The following is a 22218-nucleotide window of genomic DNA, read 5'->3' as shown; positions in this document are numbered from 1 at the left end:
TTATACCTCACTATACTTTTATTTTTTTTTAATCTTTTCTGTATTTCTTTGTCTGTCTTTGTCTTTATAGCTCAATTTTTCAATTCTGTCATTTTGTCTCTGTGTTGTTTAGTTTTTTCGTGTTTCCATTTCCCTTCATGGATCATTTTCCTCTTTGTTTTTGTATCTCTCTCACATTCTGTCTCTTCTCCGCTCTTCCTCCTCCCTGCGCAGTTCCCGTCAATGCTCGGGCTCGTCATCCCTTTCTCTGTCCTTCTTGGCTCACACACCTCCTTTGTTGATCTAATTTGTTCCCTACAAGAACCTTCCAAGTTTCCATCATTCACAATTTGGCCTCCATGTTGTCAGATTTGTTATCCAACTCCATTTCTTGGTCCAGTCATGGGATGTCACTGCCACTATTAGGGTGTGTGTGTTTTCCTCCTCTCTCTATGTATGTGTGTATATGTATGCAGTTCTCACACAGGTTCAAAAACGCCTGTGTGTTGAGTTTCCCTGCCGAATATTTCTTTGCATCCCTTTAGAAATATGCTTATCTGTACTGTATTTCCAATCTGAATAGTTTGGAAATCCCTCAGTTTTTTATTACCCTGTTTAAATGCTTGTTTGTGTGTGTTGAAAAAGAGAGAAAACCTTGTGTTCTGTGAGTTTGTTAGCAAGAGAGTGAAAGTGTGCGTGTGTGTGTCTCTGCAAACAAAGTGTAGTGTGGCCTGTGCTCTGCTTGCTCCTGTCTGTTCAAACTATCTGCTCTTTCTCCTTGAAGCCTACTAGAAGCATGAGGGTAATCTGCCAGGTAAAGTACTGCTCTTTCCTGCTTTTTCACCTCACCCTGCTTCACTGAGGCTACGATAACATTTCTGCAACGTCCTGCCAACATCCCTCAGGCCATCTTTGTTCCTGTCCTGCTTTGAGTGATCATTTCAGAATGATTGACTGACTGTCACATTATAATGCCAAAAAAATGATCCTGAAGAAGAAGTGGGATTATAACATGTGATGACAACATCACCATGGCTGTTTGGTGTGGATCTTGTGAAAATGAAATCTCCGCCCAGTGTGTCTGTGCAGTCTGTTAAGCATGCATGCAGTTATATGCTATTGCAGTGCTCACATATTTGTAAGAAATATGTTTTTATTCACTCCATGATTTAATGCTTATTTTATAACTTTGTTATTGTGTCTTTTGCTCATTTTTCTTTCATAAAAGTGTGTATTGCTTGTTGAGTCAAAATACTAAAATATGGAGAAAAGAAGCTGCTGCATTCTTAGGTCCTTAAGTCCAATGTATTTAATGATGAAGGCATCAATAAATGCTTGCGTTGGATCTAAGTCTGCAGAGCTTTTTTTCTTCAAGGCAGAAAAGGATAAAATATATATATTTTAAATTAAATAAAGATCCAACATGAAAAAATGGATGGGAGAAATGCCTTTTGATAGTGTATTTAACAAAGTAATGTTAAAGTAAGTAATGTTATTTTCTTAAGCTTTTTACGGAAAACGTTTTCATATTTTTAGACTGAAACTTGTAATTGCAGGTAATTCAGTATATTTAAGTTTGACCACTTCCAGGTTACTTCTATAGTGGAAAACCCTCTGCAACTGCACTAAAATATGGACATGAAAATTCTTTGTTTGAACCAGAAAAAAACGTTGATTAATGAATATTGAAAAAATAAATAACAAATAATTATGATATTCATGCATTGGTTGATATGGTGAAGATAGAAGTGAAGATAACCAGAGAAGCGATAAAAAGATAATTCTTGTTAATTAACATTTAATCAAGCAAAATATATTACATACATTTTGAAGACCAGCAGTAGCCTAATGAAGTTAACAGCCTTAATGACTTTATATCAGGTTCACCTCCTTCCACATAGCCAGTAACTGCACTTGAAATTCCTCACCTCACCTCTGTGTTTTTCCAACTTTTCCAGGAGACGTACATAGAGATCCAGACGGAGCATCTTCCTCAGCTGCTGTTGCGCATGGTGGCGGCTCTGACCGGTCACCTGCAGGCCCTGGGTCTCGGGGAGCTCACTCACTGCCTCCGTCTTTGTTCCAAGATCCTCAGCAAAGTGCAGCCCCCGCTGGTGTCCCCTCTGGCCCTGCCCTCTGGCCCCCAGGCTCAGGGCCTCTCCAACTCAGCAAGGGATAAGACCAGAGAAAAAGAAGACAAACGGGTGAGTAAAAGGGTTATAGATGTTCCATAAGAATTAAATGTTAGTGTTTTTCCTTCATGCAAAGAAGTTAATTCGATATGGCATGTTATTCCTGCCACTTTCAGAGTGCGATCTCATAATGCACAGTTGTTGAATAGTATCTTTGACAGTCAGACCACTCCATAAGTATCCAAAATGTTGAGCCTGATCTCATACACAATCGACGAATGTATTAACTTTTACATTTCCACACATACACACTGGGAGCTTTCCATTTCAACTTCAGTCTTTAACTGATAATCTCTGGACAGCTGTACTGTATGGCTCCGCACCTTTTGGATGTGTGTTGTTTGGTATGGATACAAAGACACAGGGATGAATATTTGTTCCCTTTTTGTGGTCAGTCGGAAATGAAAATTGTTCACAAGTACCAAAACTGGCACTGCTATGCCGACCTCTAACTTAAAAAAAACATCATTGCCAGCTGATAATTCTGTTTTAGACTCTGATCCTTTAACAGTCTTTTGATAAAAGCATAGGGCCTGTTGTTGCCTCAGCCAGGGCAAATCCCAGTTTGACCCACTTGACCCACTTCCCTTACAAGTTACTGCCCAAAAAGCGATCAGTTCAAGCTCTGATGGTCCCTGAACAGGGCCCCCTCCGGCTCTTGTTGCCTACTGCCAGTCTCCTGCCCCAAGCTACAGTTGGCTGTGTGGTCCCACGACTGGCCCTGCCATCCCACGCTCCCTCGACACAAGCCATTTGAAGACTTGTTCAGAACAAATGCTTCATTGGCTGTCCTGGTCCTCCTGGTTCCTGTCCAGCGACCTGGTTGGTTAAGTGTTTGGGAGCTCAGTGAGGCATAATTAAGTTCAGTCGGTCCGTTCCATGCCCAGAGATGGATATGGGCTGGATGGATTGAGCTAGGCCCATTAGGGGCAGGAACAAATAGAAAGACAGAAGATGGTTAACCAACAGCTGAGCCCGGCTCGCCTTTTCTCTCTAAGGAAGAAGAGGAACAGACTAGCCTGTGGCACCTCCTGGGTGAGCCGTCTCCATCAGAGTGGAAAACATCCCACATACATCCACTGAACGCTATAACGTCCCCATCCCCCACCCTGAGGGGCATATAGAGAATGTGCTATCTAACGTGCCATCTGAGTCCAGCCTCCAGAACATGCATGATGCCCCAATCAAAAGCCCTCAGGCTCCCAAAGGCTGACTATGACAAAGAATTGTAAGAACTTGTAGCTCTGTCAGTCTGTCTGTAGCAGGATGCAAGTCTGGTGTACAGTTCAATCTAAACAAGTCCCTCAGGTTAGACCCGACAGCTGTGTACAGCCTCGCTATGTAAAGACTTGTATCTAAATATCTTTATCTTAATATTGTAACATACAACATTTTCATGATGATAAAAAGCACATACTCTGTAAGCATATGTGTATAATCTCATTTATATTATGTACTCTGTAGTTAGTTTATTCTGATTTTCCTTTGCAAATATGAAGACAATCAGCTAATGTCACATTCAATATATGATTGGCAAAAGAAGAATCCATGTAAAGTACAGTATCATGGTCACAAATGTTATCTGGTAATGTAAATAATCTGCACTTGGAGTTTTCTTTGTTCATGGCTTGCTACACGTCTTCTCCACGTCTTGCTGAACTTCTCCTGAACGCCTATCTTCCTCTCTCTACCTGCAGGCTCTCCCTGCTACTCTGGAGGTACCTGGCAGTGGGGAGGTGTTCGAGGATGGGGAAAATCCTCCCAGCAGTCGCTCCTCTGAAAGTGGCTTCACAGACTTCGTCCAGTACCAGGGGGATGGCCCCGATGAGACAGAGCGAACACCTCATCCACACCCAGCGCTCAAAACAGGCCGTCGCTCCTCAGGCCCAACTCAGACCAAGCCTCTGGACAAACCAGTCATGCAATGCTGCCTGGAGCATTTCCAGCAGTTTCTCTCCCGCCTCATCACCTTGTATATTATCCCTGGACAGGCGAACAAAGTTGAGGGTGAAAGAAGGGAGGTCATGCAGTCGGGGACCCTGGTTTCAGGGGGATCACAACACAGTGAGCATATGGAGCAGACAGAATCATGCTCAGGATCTGGGTTAGTCCAGAGAGAGCGTATTGCTGCCTTCACTGCTGCCTGCCAGCTTTTCCTAGAATGCTCTAGTTTTCCAGTGTACATTGCAGAGGGTAACCTGAAGGCCTCACCTGCACAAGAACAGTTGGGTAAGTACAAAAAAGAGTCTGTGATGATAAATGAGGGAAGTGTCTGTTTTTTGGCCAGTTTTACAATAAATATACTATTGTTGGAGTAGTATCAGTAAGTGTGTGAGTGTTAGGAGTTTGAACATAAAGATACACTATATTTAAACATATCCCTCCTTCATCTATACAGACAGTGAGCAAGTCCGTCTGCCAGTGTGGCTGCAGACGCTGATGGACGCTTGCTGCCTGGCCAGTGACTTCTGTCTGCAAGGTGTGGCCATTTCCCTACTCATGGACCTAGTGGGACTCACCCAGTCCGTTGCCATGGTGACCGCTGAGAGTGTGGCATCTGGTGGCAACTCCGAGTCCACCCAGCCCATGAGCCCCAGCCAAGGTCGAGTGGCTGTCGTCATCAGGCCCCCACTCACTCAGGGAATCTTAAAGTACATCGCTGACAAGACAGACTTCTTCAAGGTAGAGATCCCGTGGCAGATTAAAAGAGGAACTGTATAATTTTTTAATGGTCTTGACCTTGTTCAATCTGCAATCTTTTGCCCAGAGTGTGGCTCTGATCCTGTGGGACCAGCTGAGTGAAGGAACACCTCAGCACCATCAGCGCAGCGTGGAGCTCTTCTACCAGCTCCACAACCTGGTGCCTTCCTCCAGCATCTGCGAGGACGTCATCAGTCAGCAACTCATGCACAGGGACAAGGTGAACAGCAGCACACACGCACATACTCAAACACACAAACACGTCTCCATGAAGTCCATGCTGAAGCCCCTTTTCTTTCAGAGAATTCGGCTGGAGGCCCACGTGAAGTTCTCTGTGCTGTGGCATTTGACGCGAGATTTGAACATCACCAAGTCTTCTCCTTTTAATCGCACGTTTGACAGGTAGGTCTGGATCTGTCACATAAATGGTGATCTGTTTATTTCTAGGTGTCTACCATTAGTAGAGTGGCCTTTTGCAGAAAGGTGTTACAAGTTGCTTTCTTGTGATTCCCTGTCCTTTTCATTTTTCCTTAATCCTTCTGTTATCCACATCACTCTCCCCTCTCCACTTTTTACTTTGCCCTCCAGATCTCTCTTCATCATGCTAGACAGTCTGAGTTATTGGGATCCATGTAACAGTGCCGTTGGTCGGGCTTGGCTGAATCAGGTCCTTCAGAGACATGACATCGCTCGGGTCCTAGAGCCTCTCCTCCTCCTTCTGCTTCACCCTAAGACCCACAGAGTTTCCATTCAGAGGGTACAGGCCCAGCGTCACTGGGCCCAGGTCTTTCCTGACCCACCTGACCAGGAACCATCAGAACCCATCTACACCAGGGACTCTGGCTTCTCAGAGAGTATGTAATGACTGTTAACTCAGTTTTTTTGGGGGGGGGTTTGCTAATAGTGAGTGGGTGCTTTAGCACATCCAATGTGTTTTTACATTAGCTCTTTATGATAAGAACATCTTGAGGCATTTTTTTTGTCCTTGTAAAAATATCTTTTCTTGTCATTCTTTCCTCTTTTTTATTCTTTTCATTAGACTTCAGTCAGATCCAAGCACACAGGGCTGCACAAGAGGAGCTCCGAGGTCTTGCAATGGGTGATATGGAGCCGTTCTGTCTTACTGTCAACCCACTGAGTGACAGCCTGTCCTTACTGAGCCTGAGCAGTGAGAACTTACACATAGCTGGTGAATATCAGCCTGCTGACCAACAGGGGGAGCCCCAGAGCTCCGAATCTAGTGGTTCTCATTCATCTACAGTAGAAAACGGCAGCTTTGAGGAGCCGGAAGGTGTCAACAACACAGTCAATGGCTCAGACCAACAGAACGGTTCTTCAGATGAACAGTTTGAGGACTCTATAGAGGAGGCTGTGTCCTCCGTTGTAAAAGAGCTGATAGAAAGGGTTCTAAGTTTAGTAGATGAGGGGTCTCTTGAAGTCCCATCTGAAAACTGGCCTCAGACAGACACAGAAAGCACTTCCTCAGATATTTCCACTGGTCCCCGTCTTGACTGTGGCCCTCCTCATGGCTCCAATCACCAGACTTTGCCGGAGATGTTGGCTGAAGGCACGCTGGAGTTCCTCTCTGGCACACCAGCTGATATATCGGCAGAGGATCAGCACAGAGAGGGCATCACCCGTCATAGTTCATCACCCTCCATTGTCACGTTGCCAGACAGCTCGGACCCAGCCACCCCGGACCACAGCCTGCGGGTGGATGACCCTCAGGCCCGCAAACGTAGCCATAGCAGCACCCAACTCAGCCTTAAAGGCAAGATCATGGAGAAGCTGGCAGACAAATCTCCAGGGGCCAAGCCCAAGACCAAGAAGTCTAAGAGAAAAGAGGAGGAGAGGCAGAGAAAGGCAGCAAACCAATCTGAAAAACTGCAGCCACCCAGTATTTTCTTCGGGGACAGCCTGGATCTAGAGAACTGGTACAGCTGTGGGGAAGGTGAGGTATCAGAGATTGAAAGTGACACTGGTTCACCCAGTGGGGGTTCTAGCGGGACTGTCGGGGGTGTCAGTGTCACAGGACGCAGATCCTCTTCTGCCCCACCTCGTTTTAACATCCATCCTCTCTACCAGCATGTCCTGCTCTACCTCCAGCTGTACGACTCCTCCCGGGCCCTCCACGCCCTGTCAGCCATCGCAGCCATGCTAAGATCCGCTCCCTCAGGGTTTGTAAGTGCTATCTCTACTACCAGCATCAACAACACCTACACTCCACAGCTCTCATTGCTCCAAAACCTCCTAGCCCGTCACAGGATCTCTGTCATGGGCAAAGACTTCTACTGCCCCATCCCCCAGGACTCCCACTCCCACACATTCCGCAGCGCCATGTACCTGGAAATCATCATTTCACTCTGTCTCTACTTCCTACGAAGCTATTACTCTGCCCACGTGGCGGCAGGCCCTCAGGACTTGGCAGGGAACCGTGCCATGCAGCTGACCAGTGTGGAGGTCTTAACTCTCCTCTTCAGCGAGCTAGGCAAAGTCACTGGCGGCTCAGCGAAGGGCTTTGCTAGTTTCATCAGCGATGTCTTGTTTAAGTGCAAAGTTCAGAAGGTGGTTCTCCATTGCCTGCTCTCCTCCATATTCAGCGCCCAGAAATGGCACGAGCAGCGGGTGGCAGGGGTCAATGTGGCCACAGTGGAGGAAGGTCTATCAGAGGACAGTGTTATCAACCTGTCAGAGGACCAGATAGACAGTTGTAGCGCGGTCCAGTCCCAGTTGCTAAGACTCCTACAGAGCTTAGTCGTACTTGAACATAAAGTCCTGGTTCCAGCTGAAGAAGGAGGAGAAGGAGGACCTGCGGGAGGAGGAGCAGGAGGTGGAGGGACAGGAGGCGGCACTGGCGCGGGGTTCGAGATCCTGGGTGGAGAAGTGGAGCATGTCAACCCTCAGCAGCCTATGACATCACTGCAATACCTCCACGGACAGCCTATCACAGCGCAGGGTATGTTCCTGTGTGCAGTGATCAGGGCGTTGCATCAACACCATGCATGTAAGATGCACCCACAGTGGATCGGACTCATCACAGCCACCCTGCCCTACATGGGGAGAGTGCTGAGAAGGGTGGTGGCCTCAGTCACTCTGCAGCTGTGCAGGAACCTGGACAACCTTCTCCAGCAGTACCTCTATGAGACCGGGATAACTGATACCAGGTATTAACATCTTACATGGATGCTACTGATGGGCCATATCATTATGATAACCCACATTTACACCTACATACATGTGTCATACAGGCAGTACAGTGTTATACAATGGCATGGCAAGGTTTTGGTCACCAGATGGCACCCTTGACCATAAAATGCAACGACTCACTTATACACCATCCATCGTTTTGATTCATCAATTGTTCTTAATGCTTAACATTCAGAATGTTTGTGTTGACATGCTGAAAAATATTCATTCAAAAGAATATGTTGATTAACTTCCTTTTTACTTCTATCTTCTAGACCTCAGTGGATGGCTCTCTGTATCCCTCCTGACCTGATTCTGACAGTGCTGGAGGGGGTGACCGCCATCATCCATTACTGCCTGCTGGACCCCACTTCCCAGTATCACCAGGTGAGGGTGCTGTTGCACAACAACTGGTTGTAGAAAACTGCTTTTTCATACTTCTGTGAATGTTTATGACTACACAAATCTGGACAAATGTAGCAAGTTTCAATCCAGGCTTCCTTTCTTGTATTTAAGACATAGTTTTAATGTGTTCATACATATGTGGTTGATATTTTCTATTTCTTTGTATAATACACTTATTTTTATTATTACTTTCTATGTAATATATAATACACAACTGTATAGTACCACAAGTACTGAACCTCTGGATGCATATCTCTCAGTTACAAGTGAGTGTTGACCAGAAGCACCTGGCTGAGGCTCGTTCAGGCATCCTGTCCATCCTTCACACCATCATGTCTTCTGTCACACTGCTGTGGAGCGTCCTCCACCAGGCTGACAACTCTGACAAGCCAGCTGCTGCCTCTGCTGCTTCCACTTCCAACATCAATCTGGGCTCTACTAAGGTATACATGGCAGCAGACAGTTATTCCATCAAAGATTCAGTGATATCTTTTAATGCATGTCTGAGCCAGTCCAGCAATGTATTAAAACAAGTCTTTGCCTTTTCATAATTGAACACATGCTGACAGCTGAATAAAGACAATATTTGACTGAACAAACTAAAAAATGAGAAGAGTTGTCCTGATCTAACTGTTATATCACACTCATATTTTTTTTTCATGTTGTTTTAAGCTTGTAAAGTAAATGCAAAGGTAGCCCATATGTTTTCCAAAATCCCATCTGATGATTGTTTTATTGTTTTTCTTCTCATATTCAAGTCTAATTTGCAAACTTCTTCTCAGGGTATATCCCAAAATGTCTTGTGCAGCACATAACAGGGGTCACGTATAGACTAGGAAACTATAGTGCGGTATGTGCAGCAAACTGAAAAACAGTCCCATAGACAACCTGTGTGTGGGCAGCCTGACTTATTATGTTCTATGGAGAAAGAAACATAACTTCATGCATAATATTTGGATTAGTGGTCTCAACAATAAGAACAGAATCTCTGGTATAATTTTTTTTAATAAATTACTGACACTGAAGAACTTCTTTCCAGCAATTATAACTCTATTTTTCTGCAAATAGTTATTAGCCATGTCCAGATGGAATAATCTTCCGGAGGTGGTGGATAATGTAATTTTCACTGAGATAATACAGTGATTTTTATCCTGCCCGGAGAATAATTTGTAATCATTACAGTGTCCCTGCAGGAAGATTAATATAAGGCCAGAAAACCTCCCTAACTTAGTTTTGCAACTTACTTCCCTGTTTTGTCAGTTTGAGAATTTCAGTCAGGGCGGAGTACACAGTACTTATAGCAGCACTACTATTTGTATCAGTTGACATGATAGATGTAGAAGGTTGCATGTGATACATATCTGAAAATGCAGTGTCTCCCCAGAAGGAAATAATACAATGTTTGATTTATTTCTTTGCATTCCATTGTGTTCTATCTAACATAACACACTGCATGATGCCCTGAAATACGTTAATGGTGACAGTATGAAACTGTTACCATAGTAATTAGACAGCTGTTTAGGTCTAACCTAACTTTCTCACTCACTTTTGTTCTACAGAACCTCCGTCAGCAAATCCTGGAGCTGCTTGGTCCAATCTCCATGAACCATGGTGCTCACTTCATGGCAGCAATTGCCTACGTTTGGAATGAGAGGAAACAGGTGAAGACTCCAGTCAGAAATAAGGTGAGTGTTGTAAAAAAAAAAAAAAAAAAAAGCATTGGATAAAAAAAAATCTGCTCACTGTACCGAAAATGGATTCAAAGCCTGTTGACTTTTATCACAGTTCTGTGTGTACTTATTTCTGAACTTTGTTTCATGCTTTATGTCTTTCAGGTGATTCCGTTAGCCAGCGAAGAGCAGCTGCTGCTGGTTGAGTTGGTTCGTTCGGTGAGTGCCATGCGCACCGAGACGGTCATGCAGACAGTCAAAGAGGTTCTGAAGCAGCCGCCTGCCATTGCAAAGGACAAGGTTTGTGTTTTAGTTTTTGTTGCTGATGTCAACTGTACACCTGTATTGTTAATGAAGTCCATTAGCTTAACTTGTTTCATCCCTATCTTCCTCCTCCTTAGTAGAAGGTTACCAGACACTGCAGAGCTGCACAAGTATAATCACAGCACAAATTTTTTTGCGCAACTGGAGGAAACTAGTTCATGTTTAAATTGATCATATATGCATTTATGTCAGTTAACAGAAGCAGGGGAACAATAAGCCCTGTAGCCTGAAATATATAGTATGTTAATTGTTGTGCTTTTGTGCAGTAAATGCATTACGTTTAAATTTTGAGTGCAGTCTTTAGATTTATGTTTGTTGGTTTTTCACAAGGAGTTTTCAGTTTCACCTTGTCCACGGTCATTCATTACATTAATATTATTTCTTCACTCTTCCCCACAGAAGCACCTATCTCTGGAGGTCTGCATGCTGCAGTTCTTCTATGCCTATGTTCAGAGGTCAGTCCATTGCTTCCTGTTACTATTTAATGTAAAGGATGCCATTACTGCTTTAATCCACCTAACCTTCATAAAGGTCGATTTGTGCAGAGCCTTCTTATCTCTAAACTTTAATTTTGTGCCTTCCTTTTGTCCTAGGATCCCTGTTTCCAGTTTAGTTGATAGCTGGCCATCTCTGCTGGCGCTGCTGAAGGACTCTGTACAGTTAGGCCTGCCTGCCCCTGGACAGTTTCTGATACTGGGGTTGGTTTCTCTTTCTTCTCTCCTTTTTATTGTCATACTGGTGTCTCTATATCCTGACAACATCTGGAGATTCACTTGTACATTTATATTTGTCCGTGTGTGGATGTCAGTGAATTGCTCACAGTTAACTGGTCACAGTGTGGATCTGAATAAATCAGCCTGTAGAGACTACATCTTCTTCCACTTAATATACTTAAGCATATTTAACATGGCTACCCTTTTCTCTTTCTTTTCTCTAGAGTTCTGAATGAGTTCATTTTGAAGAACCCCAATCTGGAGAGTAAGAAGGACCAGCGAGAGCTGCAGGTAATTACTGAAGCTGTCTAGACTTCAATTCACTCTCAATTGTTTCCATTGTGTCTTATAATTGGATTATTCAGTATTTCTTCCCTTTTAATTAATATAATATCCCTTTTGTGTAAATTCTTAGAGGCTTTATACCCCATAATGACATGTTTCACTTTTGTTTCATGCTCTATAGTCATACAGGATTACAGAGTGAACCACAGTAAAATTACCTGAGTGACCTTGACTTGTAACTGAATATTACTTCTGTGTTCAGGATGTGACCCATAAAGTGGTGGAGGCTATCGGGACAATTGCAGGCTCCTCTCTGGAGCAAACCACGTGGCTGAGGAGAAACCTGGAGGTGAAGGCGTCTCCTCAGATAGTTGTGGATGGAACCAACTTGGAAGCTGATGTAGAAGGTGTGCTGCTGGAGAAAGTCTCTCTTTTTTAATATTTGTGTACAGGGCAATCATTAGTTTGGCAAGGAAAGGACCATTTTTATGTTTATATCAGAGATTAATCTTCCTGTTAGAGATTAATGTAATCCAGCTAAATCAAGTGTAAAAATGAATCAGTATACGAGACACTGAACCTAGGTGTACAGGACCCAAAGGTTAAAACAAAGCATTTCAATGCTTCTGCTGACATGCTCTACTTGCACTACAAAAGTGCAGGCCGTCTGCAAAATTCACTTTTGCAGATGGCCTGCATGTTTCAGCTCGACAGTGTTAGTCCTTTCTGCTGTGAAGCTGCTGCTAATGTTTGGTATGTGTGTTTTTTGTAGATTTAATGCTCACAGTAATGGAGGCCTCCAGCTTCACTCCATCAGTGTACAGCGTTCACGCCCTCACACTGTTGGCTGAGGTAAAACACCCATGTCTCTGTGATTCAGCTCAACCCTTCCTACACAACTGTTGCTTCTCAGGCCATCAGTCAGTGACTCGGCCAGTTATTTCCATAGTTCATCTTGATTATGTCTCAAGCTGCTCTCACTCACATTTACCAGCAACATTTAGGCCTGTTGCTCTCAGGCATAGCCCTACAGTGCACTAACACAGTCCAACTCATCTCCTTCATAGCTGATTTATGACCACCTGCCCACCTCCACTTCAGTCATTATTAGCAAACCAATAAATCCATCTGGAGGACTTAGTGTGGTGCTGTGAGGGGGCTGGACAGTTGAAATCACTGGCCACCTCCTTCCAGCTATGCTATTTTAGCTCCTTGTGGAGCTAATTATGCAAATTCTGCCTGTGCTTTGCTGCTGTTTGCAGCTCATAGATTAATGGGTTTATTGAAGACAATATATCAATATCATGCTGCAGTGCAGTTTGTCACACTGTTGGTTTGGTGCAGTAATGTTTTTCCCGTATATAAATACCCAGTCAAGTCAAGTGACTCAGTATTTGGAGATTAATACCTACCCTCTACTGTTACTTTGGATGAATGTCCCTGAGTGTTGCCATGTTTACTGAAGGATCTGGTATGACTGACAGGTGCTGGCTCATCTGTTGGACATGGTGTTCTACAGTGACGAGAAGGAGAGGGTCATACCACTGCTGGTTAATATCATGCATTATGTAGTACCCTACCTCCGCAACCACAGGTGGGGACCTGCGTCTTTGTATTTTATCAAAATATCCTCTGATTTTATGAAAATTAACATCTTGGATTCATATCTTAACTGTGGAATGGCTTCAACTTAAAAATTCATGCTACAGTATGTATCTTTTCACTTAAGTATAAAGGTGAGTTGTCTAGTTAAAGAAAAAAAAAGATAATTTCATGTCAGGAAGGAAGATGTAGTGCCACGAGCTGCCAAAATGTGAAAATGAATTGTAGCTGATCATATGCATGATTTAGATGAAAGTACTATTTCCTAATTCTCTTGGCAGTGCTCACAACGCCCCCAGCTACCGGGCCTGCATCCAGCTATTGAGCAGCCTGAGTGGGTACCAGTACACCCGCCGTGCCTGGAAGAAGGAGGCCTTTGACCTCTTCATGGACCACACCTTCTTCCAGATGGACTCCTCCTGCGTCAGCCAGTGAGTAGGAGAGGGAACTTGACCATGTGTGGGTGACCACTTTTACAGCTGGTGTTGACTTGTAGCCTGAGTGATTACAATGAGAGAAAGAGAGAGAAAAAACCCATCAGCTTAAGATGTACAAGATGCACTTAAGGTGGTTTCCACCAAAATGAAAACTAAGTTATCATCTGTGCATCAGTTTTATAGGACTACCTGATACATAAAGAGTTAGTTCCTGTAGTTGCATCTCAACTTCCTCTCAAACAACTGAAGTTAACAGGTCATTTTTAATGCCTCAAAACAAAATATTAAGTCTTCAAACTGTTTCTTTGTCAGTTTGTTTTAAAGCAAACCATTAGGGGCCCCGAGTCTAGTATTACCTTTATTTATATATCTACTACAATTTTATTTGGTTGTTTGAAAAAAGAAGCGACTAGAAATACATTTTCACACACAAATCCAACTAGAAAGTGTAATAAAAGAGTAAGCTTGAATAGTGACATACTTGTCAAAAATGGATGATTACATCACAATATGTGCAGAGAAGAACAAGCAAGACAAAGTGTTCCCTGTCAGTTTTCAGGTACACATGCTGTATTTAAATAACAGACTATCTTAGCAGTCTGCCCTTTGTTCAAGGGAAGAATGGGACTTCAGGGACACCAGAGATAGATTTTCAAGCCAGTAAAGTCAGTGTTTAAATACAGTTTACTGAAATATTCTATCAACATAACCAGGGAATGGCACATACTAGGGCTGAACGATTTTGAAACAATATCTAATTGCGATTATTTTGACTTTCTATTGCAATTACGATATGATTTGTGATATTAGAGGGAATGATCATTTTTACATCACTATTCTCATTTTCATTGAAAAACATATTAAATTGATTTTGGTGTGAATTTTGCAGGGATCTGTACCTAACAAAGATATTTTCTTAAGTCTGTAGAATATGATGTGTAAGCCAGGACATCTCTGCAGCACCACAATATTTAATTTAAAATGGTATTTTGACACACACTTCTCGTTTAACAAATATTGCGCCTCCTGTGATTTGAAAATTGTAGTAGGTCATGTTGCGATTTTGATAAAATCTTAATTAATTGTTCAGTCTTGGAACATATTAATGCAGAGTTAAAGAGGGCCGTGTCTGTTGATTTGTTTCTAAATGTTACTGGATTAGTCTAACATCAACATCATTTTCCTCATTTTGCAGTTGGAGAGCCATTATTGACCACTTGATGACTCATGACAAGACCACATTCAGAGACCTCATGAGTAAGTTTTAGATTTCTTCTGTGGAGTTAAACATATAAATAATTATAGTTATTACCACTGTGTGCAATTTTAGACCATTTACCACATCATTTTTTAATAACTTACATTTACAGGAGACTGAGTGTTTTGCCCTTTTTATGGCAGAATTAAACCTGCATCCTGTAAAGTGTCTTGATCAAAACAAACATTAACGTTTCCACCTCACTTAAGTCTGTTGCCCACTCAGCTTCATAAATATAGCATTGTCACATAGTTACAGCTTATCAAAAGGTGAAAGACTGTGGCATGTAGAGTAATAATGACCCTGTGTGTTTCCCCCTGCAGCCCGGGTGGCTGTCGCTCAGAGCAGCTCTCTGAGTCTGTTCACCAACAGAGACGCTGAGCTGGAGCAGAGGGCCATGTTGCTCAAACGCCTGGCCTTCACCATCTACAGCAGTGAAGTGGACCAATACCAGAAATACCTGCCAGACATACAAGGTAAACACTACACACGTACACATCTAACATAATGTTATGCAGATGTAAATCCTGGATTTGAGAAATCATTACTCATAACAAACAGCATAAAATTAAGCCTAATGGGTGTTAACAGAGTTGATGCACGCTCTGTTCAGTCATTGTCTCCAATAGGGCAACAACTGTTCGTGTTAATTATCTTTAACCTTTATTATGCATCTGCACTAACAAATCACAAATGGTCTATTGTAACCTGCATGTTTTACAGCATTCATTGAGCAGATATTTTAACTGTGTGTCTGTGTGTTCAGAGCGTCTGGTGGAGAGCCTGCGTCTGCCTCAGGTACCCATCCTTCATGCTCAAGTGTTCCTGTTCTTCAGAGTTCTGCTGCTGCGTATGTCACCTCAACACCTCACCTCACTGTGGCCCACCATGATCACTGAACTGGTGAGCACTGGATGCAGTGTAGACTGTAGTGTCTTTCTTTCACTGTACTGTCCTGTGTTTTTTCTCAAACTCAAACTCAAAATCTCAAACTCATTCAAAAACACTCATTCATACATGCTACATCTCTTCCCCTGCAGGTTCAGGTGTTTCTACTGATGGAGCAGGAGCTAACAGCAGATGAGGACATATCAAGGTACATTATCTGTTGATACTACAAACTTCCCTGCAGCAGCAAAAGAACGTCAAATACGCCGTCTTGCTGTGTTCCTTTAATGACGTACCCTCTCTGCCCATCTCTAGGACATCAGGGCCATCTGTTGCCGGGTTGGAGACCACCTATTCCGGAGGGAACGGCTTCTCAACCTCCTACAACAGCCAACGCTGGCTCAACCTCTATTTGTCTGCCTGCAAGCTCCTGGACCTGGCCTTGGCCCTGCCTCCAGAGAGCCTGCCTCAGTTCCAGATGTCAGTAGTAAAAACAAGCCTGGGTCTCATAATCAGCTTTGCATGGGATTAGGTTGTGTGAAGAGACAAAAATATCTTGACTTGGTAACTGACATGCAGTAATTGATTAAAAGTGGAAACCCTGCATGTGTGTCCATCACTATTTGGAAGGGGCAAACACAGCAGGGATCTTTTGTAAAAATTTTAAATGGGAGAATTGAATTTGTTTATTTACAATGTATGAATAGACATAAGAATAAGGTATTTTGAAAGCACTTGTTTAATGCTTTGACTTGACTTGTTAAACAGAACAAAATTGTCTTATTTCTGAGTGTGTCCTGCTTCATTACAGGTATCGCTGGGCCTTCATCCCAGAGGCTTCAGACGATTCAGGATTGGAAGTGAGACGTCAGGGGACTCATCAGAGAGAGTTTAAACCCTACGTGGTTCGACTGGCCAAGCTGCTGAGGAAACGAGCCAAGGTATCTCATCTTTCCTCTGTCTACACAAGGTTATTAAATGATCGAGACAAATGACTGCCTCTTACAAAGAGTATGTTCAGGGAAACACTTACTAAAGGGCAGTCCTGCTCTTTTCATTCATGCTCCAGTTTCCCCCACCTGCACCATAGCATATGAATGTTTCACCTTTAATTTGTTATCCATTTCCTCCACCCACAGAAAAATCCAGAGGAGGACTGCTCCACCCGAACCCTCTCATGGGAGCCAGGTCACCTGATGTTGACCCTCTATGTGATCCGCAGCATGGAGCAGCTGTTACCCTTCTTCAACCTGCTCAGCCAGGTGTTCAACAGCAAGGCCAGCAGCCGCTCCGGTCCCGCCTACACACACAACCCTGCAGACGCATCCTTCCCCGGTCACAAAGAGGGCCACAAGCTGGAGAGCCAGAAAGTGTTTTGGAGTCGAGCTCGACAGAACATCGAGGAGATGGTGGAAAAAGACTTTCTAGAGGGCCTTATCAAGACGTGAGAACACAACACTGGATTAACAGATAACTGATCAACACTAGTGAAAAACCTCAACTTGTATATGAAAAAAACAAGGGAATACAAATGGGGGAAAATAGTTTGTACATTTTTTGTATTTATAATTATTATTTTACTTTTCAAAAGCTATTGTATTTAATTTTAATTATTTGTATATATGGAGCAGCTTTGATGACTGACTTTTAACATTTCATGTGAGTCCTGTTGGACAAAGTGAAGATGCTGTGCCATTCCATATCGATGTGACTTAATAAAGATTTCTAATGGGAGGGTTACACAGGCTATGTCGCTTTCTTTGTGGCCTTCAAATTGGGTTTACAATAAGTCACTGGTGCAGTGTATCCTGAGCTTAGCCAAAGTCCAGACCTCTAATTTGCCATGTACATCCCTGATTTATACTGCCATTTAAATAGAACTGTGCTTAAGTGCAATTTAGAGGAACTTGTACTTTACTTGAGTTTATCCATTTCTACTCCCCCACCTTTCAGAGGAAAATATTGTACTTTTAGCTCTGCTACTGACCTCTGGCTACTACTTACAGTACTTTTCGGAACAATTATTTAACATAATACATAATATGAAGAGCTTATAAAATATAATGCATTGTAAAAGATGAAACTAGTGGTTCCCAACCTTTTTTACTCGTGACCCCTTACAAAAATCAGTGTATATTTGGGGCATCTTAACATGTTTCCAATGTTAGCAGTTCAACCAACGATGTTCCTCCTAGACTTCTCAGATGGTTTCATTTAAATAACTGTTTCAGGTTAAAGATGTAAAATTATTTTCTATATCCCAAAAAGAAGGATTAAAGAAAGGATTAATATAAATTTGTGGAGCAGAATTTTGTTTTATCTTCTTTAATAGCCCATTAATCATCTCACGACCTCTCAGATTTTATCTTGTGACTCTTTGGAGGGGGCCAGAGCCCTAGTTTGAGAACTACTGGACTATTGAACTGTATATAAAGTATATAACATTAGCTCCACGTCAACCAGCGTCAACCTGGTACTTACAAATGTTGCATCAGTAGATATATTAACAATTTCATAATGTAATATAGAGACATAATGCAACTCACAGGGGGAATTTTTATGTAGGTCAAGCACTTCTACTTTTAACAACAATGGATCCAATGACTATGTGCAAGTGAAGAACATCACACTTAGTGATAAACTAACATTATCACAGGACTCTGCAGTTCCCGTCAGCTCTACAGAGAGGTTTAGCTTCTTTCAGTTCATTGTTTTGGTATTCAGGCCGCAACTTTACTGTTTTGGTTCAGTCTCACTCTCATAGCTCTCATTATTGTTTTTGGTCGCAGCATGCAGCTGTTTCAAAGCCCTGATAAATCCTCTCCAGCTACCTGTCGAGATAGCCAGTTAAGGACTGGCTAAACCCTTTATTGTGACAACATGCTCAGAAGATTTAACAACTATAGAGCCAGTTATCTCTCTCAGGAGTGGAGAGAGGTGGAGACCAAAACGTGAGATAAAAGAAGAGCGAGTATTGGATTTAAATGGTGGCCAGAAACACAACTCCAAATAAATACTAATGTTGGACCATGTCTGTCGGATGTGTGTCGTTCTGTTGCTCCCCATTGGCCAAAGAAATCAGGATATACATATACCAATACACACAGTGACTTTAAATTCAAACCACAGTGACGTAAGAGAGCTGCACCAGAGGAAGCACATCAGCACCATGGACAGGGACAAAGGCTAACTGGCTCGTGCACATCACATCATGTGTGCAAACATGATCAAAGAAAATAGCGCCAAGTGAAGCTGCACGCTTCATATGACCTTCATCGTGTGGCAGCAGCGTGCCTGGTTGTGGAGTAGCTTTATTAACCCTTAATGTCCTCACACATACAAAACCTCCGTGCTAGTTCTCGTCTCCTCCCGGCTCTCGCGATGAAAGAGACAGCGGGGCTGGTACCGAGGGGGGCGGGGCGAGGTGACAAATATAAATGCATAAATAATTAAATAAACAAGTGGATGTAAATCCGCTGAAAACACAGTCATCCAACGACCCGGGTCGAAGCGAGCATCGCCGGGGCTTGCAAGCTGACTGTGGGCCGCAGCAGAGAGGAAGCGTCCAGGGAAGAAGGAGGGAAAAAACCCGCTGTACTGCACTGGATGGTGGGGGATGATGTTCCCCTGCACACCCCGCTGAAAACACAGGGACTGTCGGAGAGGCGGTGAGGATTATCCAGGAGGCTGGAGGAAGGAAGACAGGGAGGCATCAACGAGCATCATCCGGAGCGGACCGCCTTATCAGAGAGGCTGACCGACAAATCACAGTCAGAAATTGACCTAAAATAAAAGAAAAAGCCGAACGACGTGAAAAAATTAGAAGCTGGAATACGATTTTACAGTGAATTAACCTGCATGGTGTGATTATCAGAGGACACTGGCCCTCTTGGAAGTAAGTCAGTTCATGATTGTTACAGAAACGCATGCAGATCCAGTACAACTGAATGGGAATCTGTCACTTCAAATATTGTTATGCAACTCTAATCAATTACAATTCTGCAGAGAGTGGGCCACACCACATTAAAAACAGGCTGAGTTTTTCTTTTCCAGCTCCATCTCTATAGTGGTGTCGAGGGCAGCGGCAGGGATTACTGAGGCTGGTCGTTCATTTTGGTGTGGGGAGGGGGGGTAGGACCATATTGGACGCTTGATTGTCGAGGTTGGACTCCACTGAGAGAAGATGTCGGGTCAGACGCTGACAGACCGCATCGCCGCGGCGCAATACACCCTGACGGGATCCGATGTGTCCCGAGCTGTGTGTAAATCTACCACACATGAACAGACGGCCCCAAAGAAAAAACACCTGGAATGTGAGTATAGTATCTATCTATCTATCTATCTATCTATCTATCTATCTATCTCTCTATCTCATCTATCTCATCTATATCATCTATTCACTTTGTCCTTTTGACCCTCTATCCATCCTCCTCATGTACAACTAGGCCATGCACCAAAGCCATGATGGTTGCCTCCCCCATCCATTCCTCCAGTGTGTGTGTGTGTGTGTGTATGTGTGTATGGAGGGGTTCATTCAGTTACAGGATGTACTCACATGTACAGTATTTGCACACACTCACACATAATGCTCAAGGCATCCTCTGCTTCAATTTAGACCTTAATTGAACAAACCAAAACCTATTACCGAATTACAGCAGGGCACCTTCCCCTGTTGTGCCGGGCAGATGAGCATCAGTGTAGAACCAGAGGGAAGCCACGGAGTCTAAAAACCAGATTCTGGAGGTAGTCTCCCCCATGCTGCTCCAGTGCAGGTGGATGCATGATTGAAAAGGTTAAAAGTAGTGTTGTTACTACTAAACACACAGGCCTGTTCCTGGGATCTTGTCCCTTACATGTATGGCACTGCCAGGCTATATCACTGGTTTATTTTCTTTGCACAGTTTGTTGATTTGTTGGCTCACTGCTTTGTGCAAACAAATGAGTGAAAAGATGGAGGTGGGGTACCAAATCAGATTCAAATGTTGATAAGGACTATAAATTATTTGGACGGTAAATGTGTAGCACACTGCAGAGAGTGATTTATAAACAACAGCAGACAAAAGGACAGAGATAGTTTGGAGGGAGAACAGCATGTCTGGATGCTGCAGTTGAAGGGTTTCTTCTACATGCACATGTGAATGCAGTATTTAATGAAATGCTATCTGGGGTCTAGAATTTCTAATAGCTCTCTTGTCTATGCTTACATGTCCTTGTGTATGTTAGTCATGTTCCAGGCTTTTCATAGACCCTTACGCTCAGTAATGCACCACCACCCTAATCACTTAAACCATTTGCCATTGATTTATATCATGAAGTCGTATCCCTCTAAGGACCTTTGGTAATCAATTTGTGAAAATCAGTCCACAGGAGGCTGGTAAAAAAAAGCATTTTAAGCCCAGAAGTGAACTGTTTCACCACATAATAAGAACCATCATCATCATATGTTTCTTCAGTATGAAATCGGAGGAAAGGCAGCAGGTTCAAGTTGGCAAACTCAAAGCCAGTGGGAGAAATCGATCTGCCGTTCAGTTTGTGTGCAGACTAAACGATAAAACTGAATGATGAACTCATTAAATCATTCATAGCACAGCAAAGTTGGAAGCTCATCCACTGGCCAGAGTTTTGTGTCAGCATTTTGTCGTTGTGGGCCAGTGCAGAGGAGACTCCGCCCTTCTGATTGAACTACCATTTACTGTAATTGTTAATTGTCAGATCCAACATGTGCCGACCTTGTTATGTCCAAATGGTTTGTTGTAGTTTAAATAGTCTGATTATTTCTTTCATTTATATCTAATCTTCTGTTTGGGCCCTGGGCCCTCTAAATCACAAGCATACACAACAATGTTTTATCACTTTGATAGTTCTTGAGTTTGAACTATAGACTGTATAGTTTGAACATATTTCATGTTTCAAAAGTCTGCAACAGAAAATGACGCATCACTTTTAGTTTAGGCCTATATCCCAGAACAGACAAGAGCCCAGGGTAGTCAATCCAAAAATTCCTGCACATCTAGGATTCATCTAAATGGAAAATCCTTCAGTTTGAGCAGAGCAGCATTTGTTTGCTCACTTACTGAGTAAGTGAAAGGCATGCTGAATTATGTGAGAGGTGAATTAACCTCACATTCGACATAGTGCTGCAGGGAGATTGTCTGACATATCTAATTTCATCCACACATGACATTTACCAAATACACAGCTCAGGGCTACTAAAAAATGTGCAGTTTTGCCGCCATTCTTTCTGTTGCCATTTGCAGAAATATTCATACACACCACCAACGTAACCTGTTGCCATAGAAGATTGTCAGGATCTTCCTCACTGCCATCATTTCACCACAGCTGCACTGTCCTGTTTGACATCCGCCATTACCACTGCAACAAAAAACACCCTTACTGCACTTAAGATATTATTCATTATAGCCATCACACAAACTATAAAGGTGGGGTTTTTCAGGGAATCCAAATGATTCCAGTACAGATACTACCATGGGATAATATGGATATGGTATCCATATAAAATTGCAGTACAAATCCTGATATTCTCCTGAACCAGTTCACTGACACAATCACTTATCTTTA

General features: G+C 43.0%; 2 protein-coding genes across 8 annotated transcripts in view; both read left to right on the top strand.

Moving 5' to 3' along the window:
* Positions 1-17379, top strand: part of dop1a (DOP1 leucine zipper like protein A) — a 28038-nt gene extending 10659 nt beyond the window's left edge. Inside the window, exons 13-38 of one of the 2 annotated variants that reach the window (XM_044358837.1) lie at positions 764-793; positions 1938-2183; positions 3869-4400; positions 4570-4853; positions 4939-5091; positions 5173-5273; positions 5460-5725; positions 5911-8035; positions 8333-8444; positions 8723-8905; positions 10022-10147; positions 10298-10432; positions 10856-10911; positions 11050-11154; positions 11394-11460; positions 11717-11861; positions 12227-12306; positions 12939-13048; positions 13338-13487; positions 14689-14750; positions 15075-15227; positions 15518-15654; positions 15792-15847; positions 15955-16119; positions 16451-16580; positions 16779-17379. In XM_044358837.1, coding sequence (XP_044214772.1) covers positions 764-793; positions 1938-2183; positions 3869-4400; positions 4570-4853; positions 4939-5091; positions 5173-5273; positions 5460-5725; positions 5911-8035; positions 8333-8444; positions 8723-8905; positions 10022-10147; positions 10298-10432; positions 10856-10911; positions 11050-11154; positions 11394-11460; positions 11717-11861; positions 12227-12306; positions 12939-13048; positions 13338-13487; positions 14689-14750; positions 15075-15227; positions 15518-15654; positions 15792-15847; positions 15955-16119; positions 16451-16580; positions 16779-17087 — 6018 coding nt within the window. In that variant the 3' untranslated portion in view covers positions 17088-17379. The remainder of the gene's footprint in view (positions 1-763; positions 794-1937; positions 2184-3868; positions 4401-4569; positions 4854-4938; positions 5092-5172; positions 5274-5459; positions 5726-5910; positions 8036-8332; positions 8445-8722; positions 8906-10021; positions 10148-10297; positions 10433-10855; positions 10912-11049; positions 11155-11393; positions 11461-11716; positions 11862-12226; positions 12307-12938; positions 13049-13337; positions 13488-14688; positions 14751-15074; positions 15228-15517; positions 15655-15791; positions 15848-15954; positions 16120-16450; positions 16581-16778) is intronic. The other variant, XM_044358838.1, reaches the window with a different exon arrangement.
* Positions 17380-18878: 1499 nt separating this feature from the next.
* snap91a (synaptosome associated protein 91a) overlaps positions 18879-22218 on the top strand; it is a 55198-nt gene continuing 51858 nt past the window's right edge. For 3 of the 6 annotated variants that reach the window (XM_044358798.1, XM_044358800.1, XM_044358803.1), the window contains exon 1: positions 18885-19952. In XM_044358798.1, coding sequence (XP_044214733.1) covers positions 19823-19952 — 130 coding nt within the window. In that variant the 5' untranslated portion in view covers positions 18885-19822. Of the gene's footprint in view, positions 19953-22218 lie in introns of all 6 variants that reach the window. The other 3 variants (XM_044358797.1, XM_044358799.1, XM_044358801.1) reach the window with 3 other exon arrangements.

Source organism: Thunnus albacares, chromosome 8, assembly GCF_914725855.1.
Source record: "Thunnus albacares chromosome 8, fThuAlb1.1, whole genome shotgun sequence".
Classification (NCBI taxonomy): domain Eukaryota; kingdom Metazoa; phylum Chordata; class Actinopteri; order Scombriformes; family Scombridae; genus Thunnus; species Thunnus albacares.
The sequence above is the reverse complement of the archived record's forward strand: the minus strand, read 5'-3'. Positions and strand labels throughout refer to the sequence as shown.